Source organism: Perca flavescens, chromosome 9 (genome assembly GCF_004354835.1).
Source record: "Perca flavescens isolate YP-PL-M2 chromosome 9, PFLA_1.0, whole genome shotgun sequence".
In the NCBI taxonomy this organism is placed as follows: domain Eukaryota; kingdom Metazoa; phylum Chordata; class Actinopteri; order Perciformes; family Percidae; genus Perca; species Perca flavescens.
In genome coordinates, this window is record NC_041339.1 from 25,813,692 (window position 1) to 25,836,241 (window position 22,550).

Genomic DNA, 22,550 nt, shown 5'->3' on the forward strand with positions numbered 1-22,550 from the left:
ACACACACACACACACACACACACACACACACACACACACACACACACACACACATCATCACACAGACATTACCACACATTATACACACACAGTGACAGGCGACAGGGTCAAAACAAAGTATGGGATGATCACTGAGGCATAGGCCACACCTGCAGTTTACATGTTGCTCTGATAGTGTTGTTTCTATTGTCACTGCTTGTGTGTGTATTGTGTATTTGTGTGTTTGTATGTGTGTATGTGTGTATGTATTTGTGTGATATTCTGCCAGTTCCGCCTCAGTTCCCTCTGCTCATTGCTAGGCGCCTATTTAACCTCACCTCACACACCAACCACCCTGCTAACACAAATACACACCGGCACTGGGACACACACAAATGCACACAGGCAGATGTCAGAGGGGTGACGATGTGAATGAGACACAGCTAAACTGCAATGTCTGTGTGTGTGTGTGTGTGTGTGCGTGTGCGTGTGTGTGTGTGTGTGTGTGTGTGTGTGTGTGTGTGTGTGTGTGTACATGTGTGTGAGACTGAGGCCTGCCCCGCTGGTTGATGCAGAGCAGGTGGAAAGATCCTCTGTGCTGGGTGTTTGCCAAGAGAAGGAATACACTAACATATACACATGCAAGTACACACAACGGACACGAACACATATAACATTTTTTAAAAAGAGCCATTGAAAAACAGATTTTAGGCAGAAATAATATGCCAGTTTTGTCCTTCACATTATCAGACTATCTCTCCTGTGTCTCATTTGCACAGTGCTCGCCACACGCCATAAATCCTTTATTTCTTTGTTGTGGTGTTATTCTATATTTACAGGTATTTGTTATGTGACGGCTCACATCTAGACAACCTTGAAAATGCTGCGATCAAGGCTGATAACTATGGGTTGCAATTGCACTTTGAAGACAAAACAACATTAATTAGCGTTTTAAATGGAAATGCAGGCGTCACATGCATGCTGGCTCCAAGTTCGCCTGGGTATATTAAGATAGAGAAAACATTTCATACATATTTCCATCTGTAATCCCTTTCTCTTTTCCTCTGATAGCTGTGCTCTGTGAGGTACATAAACAGGAAGCTCATCTACATTGATATGGCATGTTTCAGTGTGTGACAGGTCATCTTTGTACTGGTAGAGTGTAACCTCTCAGTTCTTGCTAAACCTTCAGGATGCACGCAGCTCCTCTCCCCTCCATCTGCTGGTCTCTATGAAGTCTGCACCGGATCACAGGAGCTTTGACTGCAGCTTCTGTCTCTACCACATTGCAGTCATACCTAACCCCTGAGCCAGATCAACAACACAGAGGGAAATAAAAAAGACATGAGTGAAAACATCAACATTTTTTTCTTTTAAAGTGTCTAAAATGTGCTTTCAGCCCTTGGGTGCAATATTTCAGCATATTTAGCAATGAAAAACCCAGGTAGGATTGCGCTAAAATGTATATGTTGAAGAAAACAAAAACTGAAGTAGTGTGCATGTGTTGTAAGTGCAGGTGTTGTTCACAATATATAGCTACTTAGTGGTTTTCATCATTGGAATACACTGTTTAACAAATGATCTGAAATTAACCTTTTTCTCTGCATTTGATTTGGGCCGAAAGTGCTTGTAGATGTCCTCTCATTGGTGTTCATATTCATAAGCAAATCACATTAATGGCCACATTCAATTTAATTGTCATCAGATTACATTTGTAGGCAGTTTTGTTCTGAAAAAAGTCCCAAAATAGGAGCCAGAGTTAAATGTCACGTTTACAGTAAAATGTCTAAAGTGTCTCTATAAATCCAGCGATTCAACCTTCATCATTTCCCCTGGAGGGAGAACCTTTTCCATCCTGGTTACCTGCAAGCGACACCAGAAAGTCTGAAGGGGAAGGGAGTGAAATAGATGACAATACTCTCTTCATGCTAAAAAAAAATATCCCTGAATCAAAAAGGAAATCCTCTCTGTTAAATAAACAATATCAGCAAAAAGAACACAAAAAGTTTTCTATTGGTTTAAAGCACCAGATCAGTGCAGAGAGCCACTTTTAGAACAATAGAAATTCAACACGATTATTAAACATTTTTCTACCAAACAGACGTGGAGGCATGCGTGTTGAACTAGAGGATCTCTGGGTGCAGCTCCCCTTGCAGACTGATGCATTACTTTTCATCCATCCATCTAATTATTCCCTCAGAAACCTGAAATTTGAAGATACAAAAGACCGTCCCTATCTGTCACTGCACGCCATTGATCTTATTGAAAGAAAATGTGGGTGTAGAGGAAACCCAATATAACTCATGCCATTAAATTCCACACAGCATTATTCACATACAGAATTGACAGATTTCTGTGAGACGTTTCTTTTAATCTTCAACTGTTGTTGAAGAAAAAGGAGGGAAAATCCTACACTCCAGGCATCTCTGCCTTTTCCATATTTGCAGTGAGGTTAACAAAAAAGGCTATTGAAGTATAGCAGAAAAAACACAACCCCACATAACTTGTTGATTATTAACAATGGGGATGGGAAGAAGACAGATGTGTTTCCTGTGTATCAGCAGTGTTTGAATTGTCAGTCTGAAATCAGTGATGAAACTTTTATCAAAGCAAAGTAAGCTGATCAATTCCAGATGCTCTCGCTGTCCATGTGAGTCAATCTGCAATACCATTTGTGTCAATAAATTGTCATGATATTCCCAAGAGCATAATGTGGGTGTGTGTCATGGGATGTGTGGGTATTCTGCATGTATGTTGATAGCAAGCAAGACTGTGTCAAAGTGTGTGTGTGTGTGTGTGTGTGTGTGTGTGTGTGTGTGTGTGTGTGTGTGTGTGTGTGTGTGTGTGTGTGCGTGCGTGTGCATGTTCAGAAGAATCCATTAAGCCTTGGCTGCCTCTGTCTCTCTCTTGCACACACTCACACACATACTTGTGTGTTATAGGATGTGTGGGTATTCTGTGTGTATGTGTATAATGATAGCAAGCAAGACTGTGTCGAAGTGTGTGTGTGTTCATTAAGCCTCTGTCTCTCTCACACACACACACACACACACACACACACACACACACACACACACACACACTTATACACCCTCAACAAATCAGTGTATTCTAAATGAAGTCAGAATAACCAATCTTTTAGTTTTGTTACAATTTAAGAATGTGTAACCCTAAGTGGTTAAAAGTAATATTTATTTTGAGGTATCTGTTCTGTAGCCTATGTATAGTGTATGTACAGAGATCAGCATAGTGCAAATACTTTATATATTTGATATTTACTAATGAATTGCAAATTTCATCATCGAATTTGCAATTGGTCTGCAAAAAGCTAGTAAGAGGACATTGAGTTAAGATGTTTTTGTCGTCTGTTTCTAAGGTCAAGTATGAACTTTCTAGCTCACTATCATATCCTATCTCTCAATAAATATCACGGAAAACGTCCATACGCTTTTAATGGAAGAACGGAGGGGTGTTGGGGTGGTTTGAGTTTGAGTTTCTCTGTTGAATCTCGCGGTATTTGACAGCTTGGAATGCTGGGTTGTTTACATTACTGGCACACGAGTCAGGAGCGTGTGGTGTTGAGAAGGGCCTAGCTAGAGACTACCCGAAAGCACGTACACATCTCGGCTGGCTCTACAGCACAGGCTCTCTCTCCGAAAAAAACTTTTCAGCACTCAGTCAACTTGCCACGCAAGAAGAGAGGCCCGCCGTGTCCACTTTTAGGAGCGACCTTGGAGAGAAAAGGGAAAGTCAAAACAAAGACAACCGCCATAACCATCAGGAGAAACTTTCAACGTGAAGAAGGAATAGCTTAGCAACAGAGTCCCACTTCCTGGTAAGAGCTGAAACACCATTAGCTGACTGAACTTTTGAATCTGTACTAGCTACACTAGACGGCTAACGAACCACTTGTAAACGGTTACCCACCTTTATTTTGGCTTGATTTGGAATTGTCAGTCTTGCAAAGCTCACACGTTGTCACGGTTTATAGTGCAAACGCGATCTTGACACTTACTAGAAAAAGTTTTTATGAAGTTCGCTAGCTAGCTTAGCCTGTTAGCCGACTAGCATGCCACATTGCTAACTTTCACTGCCTGGAAATGACAGTCTCCGCTGTCATTTAAATTTAACAACGACATTGTAACATTATGATTACAGTGTGCGAAATAGCAACTTTGTCCTAACTACGCTTTCAAGCCATGTAGTTAAACCTGTAGTGGAAACTCGACAGTAGCCTAATAAAGTAGCCACTTAGTGATGCCATGCTCGAGTGTTACAATGATGTTATAAGTATACTGCATAATTGTCTTCCTTGTGCAATTGTAGGTTTTATTCTTAAAGATGAGACTTAACTTCTCTGACATTGCAACTATGTCTGTATTTGCTCTGTATTGTTACACTCATGCTGGTTTGTTTGTCTTTGCAGTGGAGGAATATTTGTGTGTAACTTATGTGTGGTTTATAATTATCTTATGTAGTAGTAGTAGTACTCGAAAGTAATATCTGCATCAGCAAATATCCATTCAGTCCCACAAGCTTACTTCACTTTGGATTACTAAAGTATGCTGTACTGTCAATGGGAGCATTTTTAGAGATAAACAGACTGGCATGCACATGAATACAACAGACAGGCTGTGCCATTATAAATCTAAAGCCCAGTAGTTGACCACAATTGAATTGCTGCTCATGTACTTGATCTTTTAGATAATGTCAGATAATGATTAGCTTATTAAGTGGACACCTTTTTAATGTGCCTCTGCATTGCATATCTGAACGTTACATCTGCATCCTGCAAACTAACTTGCACGCTACAGAAGTTGCTAACTATACACGTTTCATGCATTTTCCCAAGTAGAGAGCAGCAGCCTCAATTACTAGCAGTACACATATCCACAAGGTTATCTGCTTGGATTAAGCTTGACTGGCAACTTCACCTGAGCGTTCACTCAGCTGTCCAGCCACTCTCATTGTCAATTCAAATAATAGAGTCCTGTTTATGTATGAAAGATGGAAGATGGATGGAAATATAATGTACAAATTAAATAAATGCCCAGGGACTACAGATGAAAATTAGCTAGTAGCTAATTCTGGTATAAAGCATATTTTCTTTTTTTTGAGTGTACATGGTCCCAGATATAAATATATTTAATAAGCTAAACTAAATACAGAGCTGATGAAAGTAATATGTAGGTGATAAAAAGGCTTTTGAAGCGCAATTTAAATGAACTGATTAAATGAGACTTGGTTTGATAAAGGCAGAGCCACTAGTCTGGGTTTTCCCACTAGATGAGGCAAAGTTGACCTATCAAACTTGATTTATGAACTTTGGTTTAGTGTTTTTAGGAAGATTTGATTGCCAACACAACAACTGTTGAATTGGTTGTTGGTTTAAACTGCTAAATGCCAGCATCACGTCCTGATGAGAGGAAAGGAAGTGACTTGATTTTGTTGCTTGTCTGTTTAATAGTTAGAATGTGCTTCAGTATCACAGAGTGACTTCATACCTCATTGTAAAACATGCCGGGTGGTGGTAGTCAAGTGATTGAGTTAGTTGTGAACTCAACTTCATCTTCAAGCAGGCTTCAAGACCTGCTGGAAGTTGAGAGGCTAGCAGATTGATGAGCAGACTTGTATGAAGTACTAGAGACCCAGACTTGAGTAAAAGTAGAAGTGCTCTATCAAAAAAGTGACTCGAGTAGAAGTTAAAGTGCTCTTTAAGCACCACACTTAAGTGGAAGTACTAAAGTTTTCAACATTTTTTGTACTTAAGTATTGCAAGTAGTTTATTTATTTTTATTATTATAAAATGTACTAAGTAAGTAAAAGTACAAGTATTGTGTTATGTAGTTATTAAAGAAAGCACTCAAAAGTTTGAATATTGTTTATATTATTTCAAATGTTTAGCCTAAAGGACACTCACAATTCCTTTTGGCTGTAGCAGTAATATAAGGAATGATTTGTAAAATGTTTATAATTGTAACTGTTGGGATTTTAACCCTGTGAATGCTGGATAATGTGTATTAGCCGCTCCAGGGCTCCTATCAGAGAGCACGAGTCACCAGGTGGAGTTCAACTTTTTACTTGGTAGTAAGATGGTGCATTACAGGCAGTCACAAGCTGTATATTGCTGGATATATGAAGGAAGTTTCTGAAATAAACCCCACAAAAGGTACATTAATGTCACAGCTGTTATATCTACTATTATCTGATATAACAGTGGGTTATTAATCACTTAACAAATGCTGAAATAAAATGTACAATTATCACACTGTGCAAGTAAAATGAACATCCTCTCCAGCACAGTAATGATTAAAACCCCAAAAAACATATTACACACTAGCTAGTAATGTGTGATGTACAGGAAAGTTAGCAAGCTAGCAAAATACAGATAAACTAGCAGCTTCACATCACAGGGTAAAACGGTTAACATTCAGTACTAGGGTTGCAAAGGGCCGAACATTTTCCGGTAAATTTCCGGAAAGTTTAGCTGGGGGAATTTTGGAAACATTCCAATTTTGATTTACTATGGTTAGTGGGCTAGTGGCCAGTATGCTGATTACTGCGTGCGTGCACATCATTGACGAATATAGGGAGGACATTCAACTGAAGTTGCATTAAATCAGGTTGTTTTAACCAAGATTATGCTGGTTAAAACAACTAGCTACATTTAAGTTCCCTGTTATAGACTAACAGTATTATAACAAGCAATATTAAAAATATCCAGTTTATTCACATTAATTCCCGTTTATTCCCGTTAATTCCCATGGAAAGTTTCCAACTTAGAAAATTTCCGGAATTTTGCAACACTATTCAGTACTCATTGCAGACTGAAACGACTCAGGATCTGCTGCAACAATAGCTAAATGGAAAGAGTACAAACTTACATTGTCTCTGACTTCTGAACAGGCAACCGCTGTAATGAAAAGAAACCCGAGGCGATCTCGTAGCTAACGTAGCAGTAACTACACACACTGTAACCTACACAGTCTCCATAGCGTGAGGAATTCACAACAGTAACGAGTAACGATGCAGCACATAAAAAATGTATTGGAGTAAAAGTATTGAACTCCTCGAAAATATGTACTCAAGTAAAAGTGAAGAGTTCACTTCACGGTGAAAACAAAATACTTTCACCCAGGAAACGCTTGTTCGTTCATCGGGAATGTCTTAATCCAAACCACAATCTTTTTCCTAAACTTAACTAGTCGTTTTGGTGCCTATACTTAACTGTCAACGCCACATGACGCTAACTTTTTCTGGCTAAACTCTACATGGCCCCTGAAAGGACCATCATCTGGCATTGCCTGTACCTGGCTCACAGTCACTTATTGGCGGCTAAACAACTGCCGCTGGTAGCCGGTGTCCCAGAGCTCTGTAGCGGCTAAATACTGCCAGCAACTGCCGCTCGGATATTATCGTTCTATCGCAATATAGACTTTTCACGTTGCAGCGCTTTACTTAGTTTAAAATACTTCCATTTTAGGTATTTAGTGGTCTATTGGTGAAGTAGCATTGATCACTTTGAGGGGGGGAATACATTTTGTAACAAAACAATTCAGTAGAGGCAGGGATATATAGACCAGAATAGGGGAAATCCTACCCTTCCCCCCGCCAAATCGTACCATGATTATGAATAAATGTGGTGTTTCATCTAATCAAATTGTCTTTTAATAATACATATTATTTTAAAAAGTTAAAATTTAAGAGCAAAATGTTATACATTTAGAAATTGTAGAGATTATATAAAATTAATGAATTTATATTTAACCAGCTTGTTTTTTTTATCGTGTTTGTTACAACACCGATGTGTCAATTCATTGTTAAGCTACAACCAAAGTAGTTTGCATGGCAACATAAAGATATCTCTGTATTTCCTCTAAACCCTTAGACCATGTTTACAAGTCTTACTGCCAACAAATGTTTCTTAGCCATGAAGTCATTTTCAGTGGAAATTGTGCCAAATGATTACTAGAGCCCGACCAATAAAGGATTTTTAAGGCCGATTATGATACTATTTGGTGATTTAAAAATCTGATATTCCGATATATAAAAAAAAAAACATAAACAGATTTCCCTAACATTAGTTATTTGTAGTTATTTGTCTTCACTAAAATAATGATAATGCAGTTTAAAAATAAACTTGTTTGTTTTATTGTCACAGAACAGAGGAACATCAAAATATATTATAGTTCTAATAAATAAAATGTATAAAATTACAAATTTTAAGATATGAAACTTAAAGGGTTAAACACGAGTGTGGCCAGACGTTGTAGAGCACCCTCTGGTGTACAAACTATGCAACACCAACACTCAGAACGTGATTGAAGGGTGTTTCGTCCATTTTTATTAGATTTTTTTTAAATATTCATTTATCGGCCATTAATAAATGCCGCTACCGATAGTTTGGAAAATGCCTAATGTCGGCCGATAATATCGGCCCGCCGATAATATCGGTCGGGCTCTAATGATTACAGTTAAAGTGTATATTGTATTCTGACCCATCTCTGTCTGGGGAAAAAAGCTCAAGCTGCTTCCAGCTGTCTGTTTCATGCTGTTAAAAACCATACGAGTTATAGCCTGTATGACTGTTTATTTGGAAGAGAACTACTGGTAGGCTAGTTGTAAAGAGATGGTTTATTGGAATGAAAAATAAATCAAGAAGCATTTTTTGGGAAGAAAGTTTTTCTTGTGTAATGCACGCCTTTTTTTGTGAGTCAGAATGGTTATTGCAAAACCTTTTACATACCGATTGCATCTACAATTGTGTTATGACCTAAGTGTATCATTTTGTAATGGCTCCTTTTATAATGATGATAATAATGATGATGATGATAAAAAATTATTTTACAAATCAAAGAAGGAAATACAACCCAGCAGCATAACAAACAAACAAGCAAGTAAAATAACACTTGCCTCTCCTAGGCCTAACCGTTTTGGGGGTCACACATAGGGTGAAAAGGGTATCTCATGCCATGTTGCTGTCGCTGTCTATCACAGCTAAATATTTCAGGCGTCATACTATCACATTTGGCTACGCTGCAGAGAGATGATTCAGACAAGAGTTAGTGGGAACTGACATACCTTGTTGACCCAATTATTACTCACTTCTCTGTTGCCACATTCGATCATCGTCAAAAGACAACCGGCTTGAGTCTGCCAGCGTCATCAGGTGATGGAGATGAACACCGGCTGGCTCTGTGAAGTTGACTATCAAGGAATGTGTCATGAACCGGATGATCAGGAATGGCTGCCAAATGTTTGCATCAGCCTCTGTGGTGAGGGATTTCTGCCAGTATATCTCGCTTTGAATTTCAGTGGATGAGAGGTGGATTACTTATGACAGGCTTTGGCAAAACTTAATTATTTTTGCCTTGTTCTATTGTGTGGATTTTAAAAGGGTTATAGACCTTTTTCACGGCAGACATGTTGACATGTCCTAGTAGGAAAAGCACAGGTGTATTCAAAACCATTAATGATGGCTGCATTCCACTTAGGAGAGGCCCTGGTATTGTGCATGCTGACTCACTGAAACCGCTTACTGGGACACCTGATGGAATTGAGCCATCATTAAGGTTATCAATTTCAGCTGTGCTTTTCCTGCTATGACAAGTCAAAATGTCTGCTGTGAAAAAGGTCCATTAGGGTAGACTAGAAAATGGCGATAGCAGCAGTGATCCAGAGTGTTTAGCCTGATGGAATTTGAAAATAGAAGCACATAGGAAGAGGAACTTTGTCATCAAAAATACTTTCCCCCTCACAAGTTATTGGAAGAGGCACTGATGATGTGCCTTTTATCACATGAGCAAGGACTTGGCCTTCTAGAAGCACAGATATTATTTACCATACTTTCTCTATGATTTAGCTTAGGTTCACATACATATTGGCCGCCTAGGCCATACATATGTTCTCTGTCAGTGCCGTTTAAATGGCAGCTAGACGTTCTACTAAACTATTCAGAGTGAGACCTAGAATGCCATTCTTCGGTGTGGAGAAATCTGCTTCACCCAAAGCAGTGATTTAGCGCACTGGAATTGACCAAATCGCTCTATCCTGTGAGAGTTTCCTGTTTTAGCCCTGGAGCTGGCCCCTCTGCGGGATTAGAGATCAGATGAGACATTTGTCATCTGACCACTTTAACAGTCATCTTGCCTTTGGGTTTCATAAAGAACAAAAAATGTTTGCTATGTGTTTTTTCTTTTTTCTTTTTCATTCGCAAAGCATATTTGAAGGAAGATGCTTCCTAAGGCCATTTTTGAGCTACATTAAGCACTGTCTTTTGCATGATGTCAAAGACCTTGGCCGAGCATTGTACAGAAATGATGCTGGCCAAGGTAGCAGAATATAGGCTTGTTTGGTTTCTTTGCGATTAGTTGTAGTATTATCAGATAATAGAAAGCAAGAAATAGAAAATACAAGCTGGATGCCTCCCCCCAGAAGAATTTAGAATTGAGTCTTTCCTTTCCAGGCTCAGTTTGGTTAGAGTTTAGAGTAAGGTCTTTGGCAATGAGAGTGGGCTGTCTAAGCAGCTCCTTATACTCTCCTCAGAAACAGCCAGTCAGTCAATATTTTTCATATCCATCTCCCTTCTATCTTATAAAGGGTCACTGATGTTTCAAGCATTCATATATCCTTAGAGGATGCCTTGCGGCTCTTTGTGTCACGTGAAAGTTCTCAATTTCTCCGTGGCATTGATGCCTTTTCTCAATGGGTTCTGAAGTGCTCTGGGGGGAAACCGACTTCAAAGACATGCAAACACAAAAATGACTGACCTAGGACCCTGTTTAAAGTTTATGAAATGCTTCCAGTGCCCCTTGGTCAGCTTATTTCATGACCACACAACATCAGTGGTTTATTTCACTACAAATGGTGTCGGAAAAAGGTTTTATTCATGCTTTATTTATTTGTTTTATTTACAACCATGGTCTTGTCTTTGGCTCTGAAATCTTGCGCTAAATAAAAACTTTATATATATAATGGAGTTATGAACCTATTAAATTAATGTATTCATTAAAGTAATAACATAAAAGCTGTCTGCTTACAGTAAAGAGCCTCTAAACAGACAAAAAATTAAACGGATGAAGTAATAAATAGCTTCAATATGCCTGTCAAAGTGCACACTGGAAAAGGTTAAAACAGGGCCCACTTAAAAATAATGTTGAGCTAAAAGTGGGTAAACATTTCAGTAATTTAGATTTATTGACAGAAATAGCATGCTGTTTGAATTAATTAGATAGACTGACTTGACTGAAATAGCTTTGTAATGTAGCTGTTATAGTTATTTGTTACACTGACTCTTTTTCCAATTTTCAATGTTTTGGTAATTGAGTGGACATTTTTATGAGTAAGAGTGTGAGAGTCAGTATTTCACCAACTTTTGTAATCAGTGGCAGTCTACATAAAGAGCAATTTAGTCGGGCTATTTGTGGACTGACCGCACATGCTTTATACTATCGATATTCAATACCTATTATATGAACTGTTTCTGTGGGTTAATGCATGTTGAGGAATTAGCTGCTGTTTGTTGCCATCTAAACAAAGCCACCAAATCCATGTTGGCATATTGTAAACTGTGCTGGAAATATGGCTTTTAAGCAACATCCTCCTTTTTATTATTGGAGATCACTCTCCAATCGTCCCCTCTCACTCTATCTCTTTTGATTATCCACACGCAAAAATACAAATCCCTCAGGATACAAATTCACTTTCATAGAATAATTACAAGATGCTTTATGCCACTGTAAACACCACATCAGTGACAGTGACAGTATGCATTTGTCATGAGATCAGACAAAAGCAGAAAGAATTTGCACTCATGAACAGAACGAGGGAGGAAGATTTTTTTTGTGTGTGTTGCTTGCTGACTGTGCTATGGGCGTTTGTTCCAACCTCATCACAAATGAGCCTTAATGTTTCACACGGGATTTGCTGCAGAAGAGAGCAAATTTGTTTGAGAGCATCTTGTTTTGACAGACTGTCTGTTTTACCCTCCTCCTTTTCAGTGTGAAAAGCCAGGGACATTTCACTGTCTCTTCTGCACTCCTTTTTTTTCATGTTCTTAATTGATGGTAAATGATTATCAGTTTTGCAAAGCCAGATTCTTTTTTTTTTTTTTTAAATTGTAACTACGGCTGTCAAAATGAACGCGATAATAACGAGTTAAGGCATGATTAACGTGTGCACGTTCTGTCATTTGGGCCTTGCGCTGCGCTGTAATTTGGGAAATCGGGAAGCGATGCAGCAGTAACGTTAGCAGAAACAGTAAAGCGCTCCGTGATAACATCCAGAGGATCACCAAACCGGCCGTCCAGCGGGGGAGTGAAGCACATCTCCGGTCTAAGCTACGAGGGTACCCGTGGTGTGCCGAAGGTGTTCCTGGCGAACGTGATCCGTGATGCCGTCACCTGACACCGAGCACGGCAAGAGGAAGACGGTGACCGCCAGGGATGTGGTGCATGCTCTGAAGAGACGAGGCCACACCCTGTACGGCTTCGGAGGTTTAACCTGATCCTGAATCTCAAAGAAAAGGCCACACGCTTAATCTAAAGAGAGACTTCCCGTTCTGAGTAACTGGCTTTAAATCTTACATTTTTAACTAAATCAATGATCATGAAAAAGCAGCTCAAGACCCACCGAAATCAAAAGAAACAAACCTCCTTGAGCAGAAATGGATAAAGAAAAGGCTCCTCTGAATGGCAAGTTCAGTTTCAAAGCCCTTCCAGATGGTTCTCTTGACAAGACTAAAGTTATTTGCATGTACTGTCCATGTGAATTGAGTTACCACCGGAGTATATTGAGACTCAAATACCAATTGAGCATTACAAACTTGAAAAATACCCATATTTTAAAGTACATTTAGAACAGATAATAAATGTGTTTTTAATTTGTGGTTAACTATGGACAATCATGCGATTAATTGCGATTAAATATTTAATCAATTGACAGCCCTAATTGTAACCCATTGCACTGTTGGAAGCCACTGAACTGCTTAACTGTGCAAAAAGCTTCCAAGAAAGAGAGAGCAGAGCTACTAGGAGGATTTTTTTTTTTGTTTCAGCTAAATATTTTTCAGATGTGCAATGGATGTAAATGCTGCTAGTTGAAAGCTGCATTAGAACATCTTTTGTTCATGCTGGGGATATCCAAATCTTGTCTGTCCAAATCTTCCATATTTTCCACAGTTCCAGTCAAGCTCTTCTCTCCATTGATGTTTTACAAAATATTATGGGATATTATATAAAATATCATAGGAAACTATTAAAGGAAAGATTGGGATATTAATGCAATGCAGAAATTATGAGTTTAACAGCTAAGTACTATTCAATTTATCATTGTGAATACACTGCGAAGCTGTATTATGTAGAAAATCTGATTGGTCTCCTGGTATAGATGAATAACGCCTAAATGGCTTGGATCACAGGCAAAAAAAACAACAACCCTTAATTGTGAAATCCTTATTCTTTTCGTTTTCAGTCTTTTTATTTAACAGTGCCTTGTTTGAGTGCAGGGGACATCTTTCTCCCCCTCCTCTCCCCTACTCGGTCTGTGTTTGTACCCTGACTCACAGCTGTCTTCCATGGTCTCCCTGGTCTCTTGGTTTGGCCTGGGGCTTTGAGGTTGTGGTCAAGGCCTGGGGCCATGAAGAACGAAGAGGAGTCATAATGAGAAGCTCCCTTCAACTCCTGCTGCCTAACATGCCCTCAAGCCCCTTTTGTCTCGCTCCCTTTCCACTACCATTCCACCCATTTCTTCTACTCTTCCTGTATTACTGCCTCTTTTCTTAGACACCTCTTCTTGCTTACCAGCCCCCCCTCTTACCTATTTAGTTTCCTTATTACTTCTTCCCACCGTTCAACCTCTGTGACTCACAATCTGTCCCCCATCCTTGCCTCTCCTCTCCTCTCATCTATTGGGGGTCCTCTCTACCCAGGGCCTCCCCTCAGCCTCCTCCCTGCCCAGCCTGGCCCACAGTCAATGGGAGGCAGGCAGCCTGACTCCCTCACAGCAGCAGGAAGCTGCAGCAGCAGGGGTTAGGCCTGTATGGCGCTGCCGGCTGGCTCTGTCAGAAGTCCTGCCAAGCCAAGGATGAGAGACCTTTGCCAGTGCGGTATTGGGGCACCGAATAAAAATATTTTACAGATGTCTGAAGTCAGGCATCAGGAGTCAGCAGCGGCTTACTCAGGCCTAGAGCAAAGGTGTCTTTTAAGTGCAAACGATGTGCATGCTAATGTACTTGTGTGTAGGATTCATGATTAAGAAAATTAACTTTAAGTATGAATGGAGGAGAAAGTGCTTAATAAAGTGGTCCTCAGGAGTCTTGGCAATTCAGGAAGCCTGTGGGTGGCAGGAGGAGGGAAGTAGGCCGGTCTCATTCTGGATTGGCTGGAGGAAAAGTGATTGATTTGGTCTGGTTGCATTTGAAGAAGGGCAGCATCCAATGCTACTGTGCTGTGAATGCCTGGTTCCCAACCAGTTCTGGCTTGACAGTTTAACAGTGAATATTTAACGTTGTGCCTGTCTGCGGGGCTAGGCTGTAAACAGCAGTCGGCAAGCAGCATAACAGCAAAAGCCAGTGTGACGCTGGGCCTCGGTTGTGAAGCCCACCTAAAAACAACGCACAAGCAGGAAGCACACCTTGAAGTTCTGATTTTAGAAAAAGGCAGATGGCATGGGCTGGTGGTGTCACACTGTAAAAAAAACCCACCAGGATCGCATGATGAAAGCAGCTCCCGCTTGCTTTGAACAGCAAGTCTGTCATGGCTGGTGTCTTCTGTGTGGCTCCGGGTCAAACTGTGATACGCAACTCCTGGAATTTGTGCTTTTTAAGTTTTTCATGTTCATATCGTTTGAGGGTAAAAAAAAACAGTGTGTGTGTGTTGGGGGGGGTGGGGGCAGGAAGTTTCATTAATATTAATATTATAATATGTGAAGGAGGCAGGGAAGACCTTTCTGGTTAAGCTGCTTTCAACCCCTGTCGTGGAGCTTTTCTCTCACTCTCTTGGTTTCTCTTGCTCTTTTTATTCCCTCCTGCAGTTTCGGTATAACTGCCGTTTTTTTCTTGCTTTGCTTGTCCTGTTTCTGATGACAAAATAAAGAGGTGGCAAGAGTGATGAAGTTTAAGCAGAGTTGTGTGATTGTAGAGGGATGGACTGGAGAGAAGAGAGAAAATAATTGGTTGTATGATGGTAAGAGCAGAGTGGGATGCATCTGATGACAGGGATAAGAAAGTGGTTAGCTATTATGAGCTGGAAGAAAGTGACTGTTTACAGGGTTGTGATATTCGATTATTTCCTGCTTTTCTGGGCTTTCTGGAAACGGTGTAATTTGTGGCTGTGGACAAGTGTTTTTGGGGGAGTTCACTTACAGTATTTTTGGGGGTCCAGTTGTTAGCTAGGGATTCTCATAATTTGCTCCATGTCTTTAAATTAATATTATATTAACTCTCCAATGGGAATTGTGTACAAAATAACAAACGCTGTGTTAAAGATGATTTGGAGACCTTTGGATTCAGCTGTGGCCCTGTTAAGCTTTACTCTGCCCTGATATCTAGAAATTAGACTGATTTGTGGCGTTTCACAGATGTTGGATGAATGCAGGGCAGAGTCCAGCCTCTGTGTGAGGGATGGTGGAACAGGTCTGACATCTCTCCTGAACTGAAAAGGGAAATCCCTGCAGGCACAGAGTAGAGAGGAGGGATAAGGGAGGAGGAGGGCGAGAATGGAGAGAGGTGCGACCCCTTAGGGGTAACGTTATTCTCGTCAGCTCCTTACACATACACTCGCGCACATACTGGGATGCTCTGTCGGTTTGCCGGGTGATGCACTCATGCAAAGAAGGATGAGTGCCTGAGGCATACAAATAAACATTGAACTTCTTGTGTGTGCATTTGTGTGTCTGCCTATGTGCGTATCGTGCTTATATGCAAGTTTATATTTTTTCTATAACCATATGGGCCCAAATGTAAATTTTTGGGGTGTTTGGCTTCCACTCTTGGCCTATCCAGAGCAATTTTAAGTAGGGCTGGGTACCGAATTCAAAACTTTTTAGGCACCGACCTAATTGCCTCTGAAGTATTGAGTATCGAAAAATACCTTGTCATTCAATACCCAATTTCAATACTTATGGAGAAAATCTCATCAGTGAGCCAATAAGCATGCAGCATGTTTCTACCAAGATCTAATGTTTGTGATTGGCTGGCTAACGTTACACATCGTAGAGGCAGGCAGGAAAAACTCTATGTTATGCACGTGGGGCTCACATAGTAGGAGCTGAAAAATAAATACAAAGATTTGTGCCGTAATGTTGCAATTTCTTTTTGTTTTTATAAAATTGTTATTGGGGAAAAAGTAGCGATAAGGAACCGGTATCAAAGTCACGTTATCGGTATCAGAATTTTTTTTAACAACACCTAGACCTAATTTTAAGTGAGTCAAACGCTAGAATATGACCCAATCCAAAAATGTTGACTGGCTTTTATATAGTCACATTATTCCTTATTTATTTACTTAGTTTTTCCTCAAAGGTACACCTCCTCTTCAGACAGAGCCATAATATGTCTAGAAATAACAATGCAGGCCTACCTGTGCCCCTGTTATTAATCATCACACAGTTTATTTTTTTCAAATCTTGAAAACCAAAACTTTTTAAATCCTCTACCTTGAGCTAGTAATTTGGCTTTGCTTTGTAGATTTACTGAACCATTTCTGTGTGACGTGATCTTAAACCAGGAAAAATTGGGCTACTAGAATCAACTGTAGTAGTTGCGTTATTGTTGGTTTTATAGTAAGGACTAATCCTCCTTGGCAGTATGACAACAAAATGGGTGTACACACAGTCATATGCAGCAACTTTACTGTATTTGACTTCTGATTGAGTAGCAGTGCTCTGGATCTGGTTAGAAGAGTGTGTGTATGTGTGTGTGTTTGCGTGTGCGGCAGCCAGAAGGGTCCACCACAGAAGCCACAGCAGGCTGAAACTGAACCAGAGCCAGAGCCAAGCTTGATTTTTGTGGAGCCACAGTCCCATGGGACCACTATTAGTATACTCAGTATATGCATCCAGTTTTACATGTGTGTGTGTTTATGTGTATTACATTGATGTGTGGACTCGCACTTTGTGTTTTGGTATCTCTTTCTCTCCTCATTTGTTGAGCTAAGGTTGTTATTGGTTCAGGGTCTTGGATGTTTTCATTATTGACTGTGGAGATGCTGAAGGGTTGTGGTCCTCTTCCCCCGTCCCCCACAGAGTATATGAGAAGGCTTGGGCCCAGAAAAGCCCCAACACGAGCCCTTAGCCCTCACGTTAGCACTCAGCTATGTAACGAGACATGCCTGGGAACTGCTCCTCTCACATTACTAATGACTTGGACATCTTGCTCTTGTCATTTCCTCTTAGACAAACTTCGATGCTGACGCAGGGTAACTGCTTTAAACTATCCAGGGAGAAAAGGGAAAAACCTGCTTGAAGGGAGTATGATAGACTGCTGGTTTTGTGTGAAGGGAAAATAGACTACATTCACCAGATGTTTTTTTTAATGGTTGTTTTATAGATGAGAAACTCAAATGACAGGCCCCAGCAACTCCAAAACAGCACAGAGATGGTACAGCAGTTGATTCTTTGTCATTGCTGTCCTAGAACCAAGTAACAGCCAAAATTGCATGCAGGGTAGAAGGCACTAATGCTGGTTTGGAATTAAAACGGATTAAAAGGGTGTTTGGTGTTGTAGCTTTGTAATCTCTCTAAAAACAACTATTATACTTTAATTTCTTGTTTAAACAGCAAATGCCACATTAAGTCTTCTATAGTAACCGTCCTGTACCACTTCACATACAAGCTTTCTTGATCTGTTGGTTGTTTTTTAGTTTACATGGGCCGTGTCTGACTGGCTCTTTCTTTGCAGCTTCATCTCCTCCTTTATAGATATTAATAGAGGACAAAGAAGGGTAATGTCGTTTCAGAATCATCTGTTGACTCCTGTTAGTATGATCACGAGGTTAGGCTTCAGAAAACACAGCTGTACCGATGAAAACCATACTCGTGGTATTCTCACACAGAAATGGCATACTCATACTGGTGGAAATGCTATGTAAAACAATGCTTCATTTAGAACAGAACAAAAAAAGTGAGCTTGGCATTCCCTTATTTTATTTTTTCATGAAATTCCCTCATTTGTCCCTATTTTATGTATTTTTTTTTTCTACTGTAGGCCCTCTAGCTTTGCAGACAAGCAGAGCCACAGCCCTGTGGTACAGCATGTCACATCCAATATCATGGTGCCAGAGGTGATGAAGCTAATTTGGTGGTCAGTCAGTGACATAGCTAACAAACAAAGCCCTTATTGGTCCTGGAGCACTGGAAGCTCTGCTCTGTTTTGCATTGTGAAAGACCATGAGTTGTTGCCAAAGGGCACTAATGCAACCTAAAGCCTTGGGATCTTGATCATGCTGCAGTGTGCAAATCTGGGTGTGGATATTTGGTTCAAATGTTCAGACGAAGTGAGAGGTGTGCTTTTTAAAAATACCCTAAATACCGTAGCTTTAATAATAAAATAATCATAGATATGGGCATTTTTTGCTCCACTTTTGTTTTGCTGATGTCTGGTAGCTTGCAGTATAAAGGTATTTCTATTTAGAAGAGTTGACATATAAAGGGCCCTGCTATACCGTGCTTTGATGTGATTTAACTACTTAAGGGGTTTTCACATTAAAGTGCCACATATGAACTGCCTCAACACTGACCGCACCGCTTTCTCCTAAAAAAAGAAAAGAAAATCAGACTAGACCTGTGACAATGAGTCCATTGACGATTTTAGTAATCAATCAATTGTTTGTCATTTTTCAAGCAACAATGTCAAACATTTGATGGCTTCATGTTCTCAGTTGTGAGAATTAATTGCATTTCTTATTTTGTTTTGTTATTGTAAATGTATTAACATGTTTGAAAAAAATTGAAATTTGATGATGTCACATTGGACTCTAGGATGTTTTTAATAGACCAATCGATTTTAATCGAGAAAATACCTGGTAGATTCATTTATAAGGAAAACAAGCATTAGTTTCAGCCCTAAATCAGTAGGAATGGGTACCGTAACATTTTCGTTACTGGTGCCGGTTCCTGAATGATGCTTTTTTTCAATACCAATTTTATAAATCTTCCTAAAAGTATCAATGTTTGATAGCCAGCCCTATAAATCAGACACCCATACTTTTTTCATTTTCTCTGAGCTGAGCCTCAAAGATGTCCTCTATAATGGTGCACTAAACTTTATGTGGCACCCTGAAAGTTGTAATTCTGCTCTCAAACCATTGCAGCCTGGAGTTGGAACTACATCCATGGTTAGTCCCTCGAACATTCTAAGAACCTATTACATCACTTGCAGCCAGTTCAGCCAGCCTAAATTAAGTGCTCTTGATTTTCTTTCACATATTATGCATTCAGTTTCTATTTTAACTGAGGTGTGATGGTGATATGGCATTTTGAAGGGCTGTGAATGTAGTGAGGGTGTGCAAGCATAGCCCAAATCCCCAGGGTCCCCTCTCCTGAATGCCTGGGGGGGTTCTTTCCTTCACACAGACTGCTCCTTCACACACTAAGCTGGTTTCTGGGGGATCACACAGCTGTCTTAAATGCAGCTCTGTTTTTGCATACTTTGCCCACATGATTTTGTCTTTCCTTACACAGTCAGCAATTTGTCAATATACCTTGTTTATTCTCAGTGATTGACAGTATGAATTGGTTTCACCAAGGAAAAGGGGGGTGGTAAGGAAGAAAGAAAGTGGGTAGTGTGGCTGGCAGTCTTTTTTTTTTTTTTTTTGACTGGTACCATGGCTGTCTGTCACTCTTCTTTTATCATTGAAATTGGAGTTTATCTTTTACAAGCCTGAGTGGAATGTTTTTGTTTTTCAAGTGATTATTAGCATCCTCCTTGGCTGCCGTCTCCGGCTGATGAAACGAGCACATCAAACGGTGCGCCGCACTAACGAAGCGGTGCGGGCTGGCTGGCTGGCTCCTGCCTTTTGCTGTAAGGCACCTGCTGAAGTGACAGGCTGGCAACAAAGGGCCCCTCGCCAGAAGAGAGTCGTCAATGCCGCTGTGGAGTGGGCAGGACAATAGAGCAGAGAGGTGGCCTGGGCTTTTAGCCACGTGCCAGCTCGTGTCGACAACACACAGGAGCAACAGAGCACAGAGGGGAGGAGGTGAGGAGGGCGAGAGGAGAAGGAGAAAGTGGAAGAGAGCGGCCGACACCTGCATGTCCTTGAGTTCTTTTGTCAATGGTGGACATTTTTACTATACGTAGTGATTGAAAATGCGAAAGAAAAACTGAGATAGGAGGGGATACAAATGTGCAGGTGTGTATGCACACACACACACACACACACACACACACACACACACACACACACACACACACACACACACACACACACACACACACACACACACACACACACACACACACACACACACACACACACACACACACACACACACAGATGAAGACAGAGGAGAGCCCAGTGTTGTTAATGGGATTACTGGCTCATGGAAGGTCAGGTGATAGTGCAGATGTATTTTATAATGGCTCCAGTAGGTGAAATATACTCACACCAGAGCAGAGCACTGTGCTAGTTTATTTGGATTGTTGGGGGAATAAATCAATTTAGGCCTCACATGAAGCCCAGGCTATTTGTGCTGTGCTATTTACTTCTGAAGTGAAATAATCATTAGCCTATAAAAATCTGAAAGTGAAAAATGTAAAGAAGGGCTATAAATAGTTAGCAAGCAGCATTATGGATCACTGGCCTTGTAGTGTCCCTGTGGATCTTGGTGGTTTTCTTTTGTCTTAATTCCCTATTTTATCATTTCTCTCTGCTCCCTACACTAGGGAGAAGGTGAAGGTCTGAGTTATACAACGATATCACACTGAAACAGACACGCATACAGTATATAACTCTAAAACACATTATGCAGACACGTTCACATTGAGTTAGAGGGAGTAGAGCTGCACCAGGAAGTCTGCTAAGCTGAAATATCAACCAGTTTTAGCTCATTGCAGGTACACTGGTATGTGCATGTGTCTACCAATAAGTGACAAGAACCTGCATTTTAAAAATGCCAAAGATCTGTTTGATGTAATTTATAAACTTTATTTTTTAACTGTAAAATGTCCCGCTCAGTACATATCTTGGTCACAATTTTTAAATAACCAAATTTAAGAGAGCCATATAAAAATGTTTGCTTATTTTCTGTGTTTAGAGGATACAACAATAACAATATTATCAGAATTTTTTAGACTTTTAAACATTGAAATCTGTTTTGGCCTAAAAACAAATCCAGTTTTGTTCAGGCTATAGTTGATAGAGCCTGAAAAGCCACGTTGAGTTTTATCAGATAGATCCAGTCTGAAAGAGACCTAGCCATTAATCCAGCCATGTTCTGCCTGTTGAATAATAAATCCTCTTTGATGTCAGTGTTGTTGTTGAGATTCGTTACTATTCTCATGCTGACTGGTGCCCTGATTAACTTCATGCTTTTGTAGCTGGATTTGGGGAACGGAAAAGTCTAGGCTAAATGATTTGACTCTGTACTGTAGTGTGTTTGGCTGGCTTTGCAAAGCCTATTTTCAAAGGCTTCTTCCTTTATCTTCGTGTTTTTTCCTTTTAGATTGAGGGACAATAAAGTTTCCTCTCTTCATTTTCTATTCCATCAAGTCTTGGACCATCTTACTCAAAAGCTTTAAAGACTGGCTCACATGCTGAGGTGTAATTGGTCCTCTCCCACTCTCTGTCTCTCTCTCGGCTCGTGGTCCAACGAACACGAGTGCTCGCACATTTGGGCTAATGATTTTGAATAGTGATTAAAATGAATTGGAGAGTGCGCTGCTTCAGTAGTATCCGGACCCTTCCATCATTAGTGGTTTCTCTTTTTTTTTTTTTTTTTTTTTTTTTTTTTTTCTTTTTGTATCATCAGTGTTAGTCAAGCAGGGGTTTCAGACGAGGCCTGGGGTGGGCTTTCATGAGCACAGACTCAAAGATTTCTCCACTTCTTGTAATCATGGACACCACTCTTCCAGCACTTTCACTGTCGTCTTCTGGCTCCTCAAAGGTGCCTTTGATTCCCTCACATCCTACACCCGGGCCGGATAGTGTCACATTATATTTTTCCTCTCCTTTTTAACCCCCACCTCCCAACCCCTCTCTTCACTTTTCTCTCCTCTTAGACCCACGCTCATCAGTTTGTGTTCATATTTATTGTCCTCGGACTGAGAGCTGATTTAGCACTCTTCTCTTTGGGGCCGCTTAATTCTAGGACCCTTCCCCTTCACTTCCCTATTCCCTTCCAGTTTGCCTTGATCCACCTTTTTATAATCGGCTCCCTCTCTTTGTTTTTCCTCTTCTCCTGTTTTAAATGAATAATGCAGAAGGGAGGAAATGGGGATTAAAGAGAAGCTAAAGCCACTGCCAACTTCTGTGGTGCACAGCTCCACACCGTCTCTCACAGGACCGTGAACACATCAGGACTAACAAGGTTCTCTTTTTCCTCTCCTGCCATTTTTATCAGTTCTGCATCTGTCCCA

At 40.4% G+C, this 22,550-nt stretch overlaps 1 protein-coding gene and 1 pseudogene across 4 annotated transcripts in view; both read left to right on the forward strand.

Moving 5' to 3' along the window:
• The window catches only part of LOC114560957 (histone H4-like), a 14,702-nt pseudogene extending 2,217 nt beyond the window's left edge, over positions 1-12,485 (forward strand).
• The window catches only part of nek7 (NIMA-related kinase 7), a 68,307-nt gene continuing 49,243 nt past the window's right edge, over positions 3,487-22,550 (forward strand). For 2 of the 4 annotated variants that reach the window (XM_028588550.1, XM_028588554.1), the window contains exon 1: positions 20,175-20,325. In XM_028588550.1, coding sequence (XP_028444351.1) covers positions 20,318-20,325 — 8 coding nt within the window. In that variant the 5' untranslated portion in view covers positions 20,175-20,317. Of the gene's footprint in view, positions 3,816-20,174; positions 20,326-22,479; positions 22,502-22,550 lie in introns of those variants that run through there. The other 2 variants (XM_028588551.1, XM_028588552.1) reach the window with 2 other exon arrangements.